This window comes from Typopeltis vanoorti, chromosome 15 (genome assembly GCF_054136105.1).
Source record: "Typopeltis vanoorti isolate ZY-2024b chromosome 15, IOZ_Tvanoo_1.0, whole genome shotgun sequence".
NCBI classification, from domain to species: domain Eukaryota; kingdom Metazoa; phylum Arthropoda; class Arachnida; order Uropygi; family Thelyphonidae; genus Typopeltis; species Typopeltis vanoorti.
This window is the reverse complement of record NC_143563.1, coordinates 3310106-3320658: the sequence shown is the minus strand read 5'-3', so window position 1 is coordinate 3320658 and position 10553 is coordinate 3310106. Positions and strand designations below refer to the sequence as shown.

General features: G+C 37.1%; 1 protein-coding gene across 2 annotated transcripts in view; it reads left to right on the top strand.

Moving 5' to 3' along the window:
• The first annotated feature begins 398 nt into the window (after positions 1-398).
• Positions 399-10553, top strand: part of LOC150098312 (uncharacterized) — a 733595-nt gene continuing 723440 nt past the window's right edge. For both annotated transcript variants that reach the window (XM_090404774.1, XM_090404775.1), the window contains exons 1-2: positions 399-448; positions 10207-10260. In XM_090404774.1, the coding sequence (XP_090260900.1) occupies positions 419-448; positions 10207-10260 (84 nt within the window). In that variant the 5' untranslated portion in view covers positions 399-418. The remainder of the gene's footprint in view (positions 449-10206; positions 10261-10553) is intronic.

Genomic DNA, 10553 nt, shown 5'->3' with positions numbered 1-10553 from the left:
TGATAAGATTTGAAAGCTTCTTCTTCATTCTTTATTTGCTTAGTGTACTAATGCTTTCTGATTTCTCATAGGAAAGTCTGTCCACATATTCCACATGTTTGCTTGAAGAGAAAAACGACAATTTGATTGATTTTTGCCAATGATTGGATGCCAATTTTTGAATGCTCAAACCTTGTTTGTGCTAATATGTGTTCTTTAAGTAATGCTACTTCTGTATGTTGGTAAATTCTTAATGCTTGTTTGTAATGAACTGCTAGTGAAATCTTATAGAACTCTATAATATAACTTATTTTAATATTTTATTTTTGGAAAGAATACTTTGTTTTAGATGAGCCTTGTATATACTTTTTTGTTATTGATTTATTTCTGCTGAAACTTGCTTTTACTGTTTTAGGGATTTGAAGGACCCAGAGGAGAAATGGGACCACCAGGACCACCAGGTGAAAAGGTAAATAAAAATTACATAACATAAGTTGGAAAAGTAAGATTTTGCTATTTTTAAAATATCCATATTTTTCTCCTCCTTTGAGCTTAGTGTTTACTGCGGGTTTGGGATACAATTAACTTGAACCAGGTAGCCACAGGTTCTCTTATCTGTTTCACTTGTCATATCAATTATTTTAAGTCTTGTTCTTGATACTGTGTATTGTTGGGGGAGAAAGGGGGAAGTCATGCAGAAGTTAGCATGAAATATGAAATATAAGTTAAGGATAAGTGGGATTTTAATAATTTACATTTTATAATAAGGTGCTAGTTATACTGAATTACAATGCTGCATATTTTGTAATAATAGCTGATTTTTGTAATGTGTTCATATGATACTACGGGAGTAAGTGCAGTAATGGTACAACAGCATGCGTAGATTATGGCAAGTTAGAAGTGGTATGAGAGCTAGCAACAAATGTTAAGTAGTAAGATATTAAAGTGGAGTTGGTGAAGATGAGGCAAAAGATTAAATCATGCATTTAATCAGGAATGAACCGAGAAGAATTATGGATTTGCATGGGAATGTGAGGAAGAATGGGATGAAAGATTTGAAAACAATATTGTTATCATTATTCGCGACACCTCCAAGGAGTCCGAAGACTCATCGTGGGAGGACACCTATTGTACAACTCTCCGTCTCCACCACTACACTGAACTCTACTACCAATCCTTTTCCTTTTCCAATCCTATATCCTTTTGCCAGGATGAAATCAGAAAAATACTGTCCCAATTAGACACAAAAAAGTCTCCTGGCCCCGATGGCATTCCCCCAATTGTTCTGAAAAATTGTGCTCCAGAACTGACCCCTATCCTATGTCATCTATATATACTCTCCTACTCCACTAGAATCTATCCCACAAACTGGAAATTGGCCTATATTCAGCCCATTCCCAAGAAGGGTGACAAGTCACTGCCATTCAATTACCGTCCTCTCTTGCTTACCTCAGTCCTGTCAAAGGTAATGAAAAAAATCATCAATTCCCACCTCCTACACTATCTTGAAGACACTCACCAAATAAATGACTGCCAGTATGGATTCTGCCACTGCTGATCAATAGGAGATCTACTCACATACGTCACCCATCTCTGGACAAATGCTATGGAGAGGTTTGGCGAATCTCAAGTGGTTGCACTAGATATCTCCAAAGCCTTTGACCGGGTCTGGCACAAAGGCCTACTAGGCAAACTACCATCATTCGGTCTGACTCAGGACTTCTGTAGATGGATTGCCAGTTTTCTGTCTGGATGCACACTGTATGTGATGGTGGATGGCTCCCTATCCTTGCACCACTCAATTAATGCTGGGTCCCACAAGGTTCTGTCCTCTCACCAACCCTGTTCCTGCGACCTACTGCAATTGACCTCCAACCCAATACACAATTTTGCAGATGACAGCACACTACACTCCTCGCTTGCATTCAATAAGCCTTACCCTGCACAACTCACCTCATCCTACAGAACATCAACCACCACCACCATTCTCGACTCTGATCTCCAAGCCATCCTAGAATGGGATTTGGATAACCTCATAAATTTCAATGCCAACAAAACCCAGTTCTGTACTATTTCCCATGAAAAAGAACAACTTTTTCCCAGTATCCTTTTCGCCGATACCCAAATTTCCAGACAGCCTGAGATCTCGCTCCTTGGAATCACCGAGGCTCAAACATTGCATCCTCAGCCTCAAAAAAAACTAGGATTTCTCTTCCTCTCAAGATGTTACTTTACCCCTGAACAGCTACTAATATTACACAAGTCACAAATCTGCCCAACTATTGAATACTGCTCCCACATATGGGGTGGGGACCCTAAAAGCTCTCTCAAAATGCTCGACTCAATACAGAGGAGGGCAGTTAGACTTATCAATGATCCATCCCTTACCAACTTTCTCCCCCCACTTTCACAGAGACGTTTGGTCTCTGCAGTAAGTATATTCTACAAATATTTCCATGGGAAATGCTCATCTGAAATAACATCAATAATTCCCCCTCTCAGTACTAAGCTCATTGGAACACATGCACTGCTGCACAACATCCCTTCACAGCACACCTAGAAAGAAACAGAACAAATTTCTTTTCCTTTTCCTTCATCCCTGCAACTGCTGCACTGTGGAACAGTCTCCCACCTGCTGTGTTTCCCAACGAATACAATTTAAAGTCATTCAAATCAAATGTAAACAAATTCCTTGTTTCCCAACCCACCACCCATACACAGTACTAATGTACTATAGGTTGACCAATCAACCTCCTGTGTATGGGCCCAACATAAAAAAAAAAAAAAAATCATCGACATCAGCGCCATATACTGCCCACCACAGCTAGTATTTTTTGTCTGTAAATTGCATGTGTTCTGAAGGGCCGATTTGTCTGTATGTGGCATGAAAAAACTGAGTTTCTGGGAGAAAAAACCCTACTACCTCCATATTAGATTGGCTAACTCACCTTTGATTGAAAAAGTCCATGTAAAGATTCCTCCATCATGACGAAAATCAAATTTAGGCCTTTTCCAATCGAAGGGTGCTATGGAGGCGCTGAATTATTGAATATTTTGAGAGTGCAAGTATGTAGACTCAATAATAACAGGTGTGGTGAATGAAAAGGTGCACAAAGTGCAGGAGGTAGAATGAGCAAGGTGGTTGAAGCATTAATAAGAGTATACGAGCAAAAGAGTTGGTAGAAGATATCATTTTAAATGAAATGTCACATCTTCCTTCAGTTGGTGAAACAAGAAGAATGTAAGCAGAGATGTTGAGGCTGTTAAGGAGAGTGAAAGATAAGAGCGTAGTGTGTAAGATAGTCAGAGTGTTGCCCAGGTACGATACTGATGAGTTGAAAAGCAAATGGAGATTTTGAATGGTATGCTAGCAGAGTTGTGTGCAGAGAAAGGAGTTTTCATTTTGTGAATGTGTTGGATGAGTTTGAGGGATAGATAGAGCTGTATAAAAGAGATGGGCTACATTTGAATGGATTTGGTGTGATCAGTTGGAGAAACTGTTGCTTTAAGAGAGAATGAGTGAAGTGAATGTAAGACCTGAGGAAGCAAGAGGTGTTGTGGAAGAGCAGGAGATTAAGGTAGCAACTTTGTGAATGGAGAGAAGGAACACGGAAGCAGGAGAGTTCAGTGTGGAAAGGAGAGCACTGCGTGATAAGTGTAGATAATGGTTTCAGAGTAGATGTATGAGTGTGCAAGGAAGGATTTAGACATTCAAGGATGTAGAGCTGATATTTAGGTATTTGGGAAGGTGTTTGGGAAGGGTCTGTCATCACATATCAGTGATGACAGACAGGAATGGATGGGAGAAAGTGTAGAAGATTTATGTCTGAGAAGTGAGGTTAGTCGGACTTGTTATAGAAACAGAAATGTGCTAGTGTTTACAAATTCTAGAAGTATTTGAAAGAAGGGGAATGAAATTGTATCATCGATAGAGTTCATATGCCCAAAAATTCTTGAGACATGGTTGAACAAGGATGACATTCTGAAAGAAATAGAGATGGAGGGATATGTAGTCTTTCATGAAGACAGACAAAGCAAAAAAAGAGGAGGAGTGTTATTGATGATGGCTGAGGAGTTGTGCCCATATACAGTGGAGATGCTAGGAGCAAATACTGACAGTGGTTTTGAAGCAGTATAGTGTGAAGTGAAGGTGGACAGGTTGAAATGTTTAGTAGTGATGTTGCTATAGACCTGGTAATGTGGAAGGCAGTGAGAAGGAAATGTTCAGACAAATTGGTCTGGCTAATAAGAAAAGGGTGATCATTATGGGTGATTTTAATTATAGTAATATAGACTAGAATGAAGAGACAGCATCAGGAACCAAAGAGAATGAATTTCTTGAGTTTTTAAGGGATAACTACCTTAAGCAGTACATAACAGAGGACACACGTGGATCGAGGATCTTGGATTTGATTATCTCATCAGAAGATATTGTTTTAAATGAAGTGTCACATCTTCCTTCAGTTGGTGAAAGTGACTATGAAGTGATCGCTTGGGTGGTTGCAAGCCCTATGATGACTTTTTTTTTTGAAAAAGAGTTATATGTGGAACTACAAGGCAGGGGATTATGGCAAACTCAGGAGGAAGCTTGCAGAGATGTCATGGAATGAGGAATTAAATGGGAAGGAAATCAGTCTAGCTTGGTCTGTACTCAGGAATTATCTTGAAGAGGCAATGACTGAGAGTATTCTGAAGGTCAGGATATTAAATAAGGTAGGTGTAAAATGGATGACTGAAGAGGTGAAGCATGCTATCTGGTAGAAAAAGACATTATGGAGGTGGCACAAGATGAGTGGAGATAATCAGGTACATGAGGTTTACAAAGAGCAAGCAAGGAAGGTGACTCCATAAGGGTAGCAAAAGTGCAGTATGAGCAGCAGTTAGCAAATGACACTAAAAGAAATCCTAGAGAGTTTTTTGATTGTAGCCATAGAAGGAAGAATGATTATGGGAAGTTGATGTTGGTCAGTGATAATGGGAGAAAGATAAACACTGAGGAGGATATAATAGAGGTGTTAAATGAGCAGTTTGTTAAAAGTATTTCATCCTTGTGATTGTAATACAGAACTTGAGAGTAGTGGGAATGGGGAAGGAACCACTGATGGTGAGTGAGGAGGAGGTATATGAATTGAGTAAACTTGATGTCAACAAGGCCATGGGACTTGATGGTATATCACCATGTCTTGTGGGAATCTTCTGGAGAGTTAACAATACCTTTAAAGTATATTTTCAACATGAGTCTTAGATTAGCCCAGGTACCAAAGGAATTGAAATATGGAAAAATTATTCCACTTCATAAAGGAGGTGATAAGACTAAGGCTTCAAATTATAAGCCAACCTGCTTGTCTGGAGTTGTGGTCAAAGTGTTGGAGAAGCTAATGAGGAAAAGGATTCAGTATTGGGTTGACAGCAGCAGAAATTAGCCTTGTCCAAATACATTGGACAAGGGGGGGGATGCATATACAGTAGTATATTTAGATTATTACATGACAAACTAGTAGTTAAATTGGAACAGATGGGGTAAGATACTAGATTAGTGCATTGGATTGGAGATTGGCTATCTGATAGGTATCAACAGGTTGTGTATGGGAGAGTGATATCGCAGAATAGGAATGTCACTACTGGCATGCCCGAGGGGTCTGTTTTGGGGACATTGCTGTTTAATGTCTATGTAAATAACATTGGAAATGGCTTAAATGGTGATATACAGTTGTTTACAGATGACGCAAAGTTGGAGAAAGTCATGACAAGTAGAGCAGATGTAGCTTTGCAAGAGGACCTAAACATACTATCTGAATGGGCGAGTGTGTGTGGGGATGTCAGTTTAATATCACAAAGTGTAAGGTTTTAAAATTTGGGAAGCAAAGATTGGATGCAGAGTATAGGATTGATTGGGATATTTTGGAGGAGATGGAGGAAATGAAGGATTTGAGGGCTGTGGTGGATAGCGACTTGAAATTTCATGGACATTTTGCTAAAATTGTGAGATGACACAGCAAATTACGGGAATGATGCAGAGAATACTGATGTGTAGAAGTAAGAATGTTTTGATTCCATTGTACAAGACTCTGATTAGGCCACATATGGATTACTGTGCACAGATTTGGTTGCTTGGTGGCAACCAAATTTTCAGAAGGATGATGAGATGTTGGAGAGGATGATCAGTAAGTTGGTTTCTGTTCTCTGAAATGTGAAATATGAGGACAGACTGAGAGAATGCAAATTACAGAGCTTAGTGGATAGAAGGAAGAGGGGAGACATGATCAAGATGTATAATTTGTAAGAGATAATTACCAGATTAACATGGATGAGATTTTTCATAGAATATCTGGAGACAGGGGAGAACAAGAGGCCATCTCTGGAAGCTGTATATGGAGGGTGTGATCAAGGTGGTGAGGAGTAGATTTTTTGCCTGGTGAGTGGTGGGTGAATGATTTGCATTGCTTGAGAGTGTAGTGAGTGCAGGGATAGTGAATACATTTAAGTCTATGTATGGTGAGCTGTGCATGTGAGAATGGGACCTCCCATGATGGATCTCTTGACTCCATGAAGGTCTGTTGATAATAATAATATCATTATTATTATCATAAGACCTCCATAGAGCCAAAACTTGTCATAGAAGATTCCACTGTCACATACACAGTTCATTGTAACATTGCTTAAATGAATTCACTCTCATTGTGGAGGGTGAATTCATTTAATCAATTCCTCATTCCTCGATATATCTACAAATTGTCTCCTGAGCTTTTCATAATCACCACCCTTATTATAGTTTGACATATATCCATTTCTCACAGAAGTCCTCATATAATTGGCCACCACTCTGATGATCACTTGGTGGTTTATCTCACCAGCCAGAAGAAGATTTGGCACTCAACTGAAATGACAAAAAAAAAATATCTTACTCCTTCATATCAGGAAGTTTATTTTTCTTTGCCCCAGATGCTAACTATTCCAATCTATATTAACCTAATTAAAATCATCCATACTGATTGCTCTTTTCTTATTTGCTGTTAAATTGCCTGTAAATTTCTTTCTCACTACCCTCCCAATTACCAGGTCTTATAGCAATGCCCAACTAAATATTTCATATTGTTCACCTCTATCAGCCATAATGCAGCCTCAAAACCACTGCGACAATTGTCTCTTTCATCTCCACCTTTGTTAGGCATAATTCTTTTGCTACAAATTAACAACACTCCTCCATCCTGTTTGCTTTATTTGCCTTCACAAAAAAAAAAAAAAAAAAAAAAAAAAAAAAAAAAAAAAAAAACATCATCTCACTTGACCTTAATCAATGTAAAGTTTCATTAATCTTATTTTGGATACTTATAGCATTTTTAAACAATTCAAATAACTCATTTCTAATTTTATAGTAAGAGACACTGACACTATGGGGTATGGCAAATGTGGCAATGCCATACTCCTTGTCTCCAGTCATTCCCCTCTATTACCACCGATCATATAACCTTTCCCAGACCTAAATGCTTCCTCTGCATCACAGATCATCTCAATTCTTTCTTGTGTACTCACATATTCACTTCTGCATCCAGCATCCACACTTCTCAAAGTATCTCTCTCTCTCTATCTCTCTCTGTCCATCTAGCATTCCTTCTCTCTCACTCTCTTTGCTCATGCTATTCACCACTACATGAGCAAAGAGAGTGAGAGGGAAGCTCTGCTCTACTGTTCAAACTATGAACAGTAGAGCAGATATTGTGACATTACAAGAAGACTAGAACAGATTGAGAATGGGCATGTGGGTGGGGATGCCAATTCAATGCTGCAAAATGTAAGATTTTAAAATTTGTGAAACAAAGATGAGATATAGAATTTATGCATTTTTGAAAATTATGGAGACAACTACCATGTTTGAATAAAAACTTTAGTTTAATATAACTAAAATCTACATTCGACGTTTTGACCTTTATATCAAGGTCATCTTCTGGAGCATACAACTATACACAGAAAACAAGCTACACTACAATCAAACTGGTTTGTTAAAGTTACTGACCTAACTTTAACAAACTTTAACAGTTTGTAAAAGTTTGTTTTTCAGTATACACAGAAAACAAGCTACACTACAATCAAACTGGTTTGTTAAAGTTACTGACCTAACTTTAACAAACTTTAACAGTTTGTAAAAGTTTGTTTTTCAGTAACTTTAACAAACCAGTTTGATTGTAGTGTAGCTTGTTTTCTGTGTATAGTTGTATGCTGCAGAATATGACCTTGACATAAAGCTTGAAACGTTGAATGTAGGTTTTAGTCATATTAAACTAAAGTTTTTATTCAAACATGGTAGTTGTCTCCATAATTTTCAAAAATTCATTCGGATCACCGTGTAAGCTTAAAAGAAAGGATATAGAATTTATTTGTTTTGGATATATTGTTGGAGGTAGAGAAAATAGGAGATCTTGGAGTGATAGTGGATAATGATCTAAAATTTAGAAGACATATTGCCAAAATTGTGAAGACAACACAATGAATTCGGGGAATAATGTGGAGGACACTGACTTGTAGAAGTAAGCAAATTCTTGTTCCATTATATAAGGCTCTGATTAGGCCACACATGGAATCTATGCACAGATTTGGTCACCTTGTTTTCAAAAGGATGAAGAGATGTTGGAAATGGTCCAGAGGCAACTGACTAAAGTAGTTTCTGATCTATGGAATGTCGGATATGAGAAAAGGTTGAGAAGATGCAACTTACAGAGTCAAGTGGATAGGAGGAAGAGGAGGACGGGGTAATATGATAGAGACCTACAAGTTCTCAATATTGAAGAGATTTTACAGAAAACGTGGGAGATTAGGGGAGAACAAGCGGTCATTCCTGGAAGCTGTATAAGGAAGGTGTGAAAAAACGAGTGAGATGCAGATTTTTGCATGTAGAGTTGTTAGTGATTGGAATGCCTTGCCTGAGAGTATGGTGTCTGCACAGAATTTGAGTGTGTTTAAGGCATGGTATGATGAGCTGTGTGTATGACAAAAGGACCTCATAAATGAGTCTCTGACTCATCTAAGAAATTCATTATCTTTACTTCCAGTTGCTATATCATCATCCCAATGTATATTGCCATAATCAAAATCGCTCATAATGATCATCCTTTTCCTATCTGCTTGACTAATTTGCTTTTACATTTCATGGTCATCCTCCACATTACCATGTCTATAGCATTTGATTAAGTATTTCATTCTAATACCATACTGTCTCAAAACCACTGACGTTAGTTTCCTCTTGTATCTCTACCTTGAATCATGACTCTTTTTCTATGATCAACAGCACTCTTCCTCCCTTTTTACCCTTTCTATCTTCTCTATAAACATCATACCCTTCCATCTCTCTTCTAGTCAGCATGTCATTCTCATCCATCCGTGTCTCATTTATTCCTACAACTTTTGGGTGAACGAACTCAATCAGCGTAACCATTTCATTTCCCTTGTTTCTGATACTTCTAGCATTTGTATACAAACATGTCATTCCATTTATTGATCTATAACAAGTTTCATTGATACCACTTATTAAATATGACTTATACATACTTTCCTTGAGCCATTTCTTTTTATCCATATCCATCTGAGAACCTTCTTCTTATCCAACTATTCTCCCTACAATCCCTTTATCCCATTCCCTAATCATTATTTTCAATTTTTATATCACCTTTATCATATTTGATTCCTTCTATATACTATTTCCTCTGTTTCTAAGATATTTTGAATAACCTTGAGATATTTTGCCACCTTTCTGATATTTATTTTATATGTTCTTACCAAAGACTTCCCTTGTTGTTTTGCTTGTTTTACACAGTGCTTCACTTTCTTAAGATTTTTTCTATATTCTACAAGAGGACAAGTTTACTTACTTTTCAGGAACTTTCACTATGCTTTGTTCTTTTCCTTCACTGCTTCTTTAACTTCCTGTGTCCATCTTGGAGTTCTAATTTTTCTATTCTTGGAGAAAACCTCACATATGCCTCTCTGGATGAATCAGTCAGGGTTTCTTCAGGTTTGCCTCTGAATCTCCAAGAGCTGGTTCTTGTTTACAAACTGTTTCATTTTTACTTGAATACTGTTTGTGTATTTAAGTCTACAGCTCACATCTGAAAGCTACTGAACTGTGATTCATTTTAAAACTTTCTTACAGACTGTTCTTTTTAATATGAAATTCTATATAATTCTAAATAATATTATTTTACATAATATAATTTAAATTATAATTCTTTATAGGGAAAGATTGGCATACCAGGGTTTCCTGGCTATCCTGGACATCTTGGTGCAAAGGTATAACTTAATTTATATCTTCCTTTGCTTATTTTTTAAAATTTTTTCTCTTGATTTCTCTGTGTTATACATTTGTTATATGGGGGGGGGAAATGATAATTTGGGTGTAATTTTAGTATAAATAATTTTGAAAATAATTTGTTAATAGTATATTTAAATCAATTCATATTAATTGTTTGTCTAATGTAAATTTCAGTTGAATTAAATAAATACTCTAATGCCTTTTATTAATCAAAATATGACACATTTTTATTCATTAATTCAGTTGAATTAAATAAAACAGTATGATACTT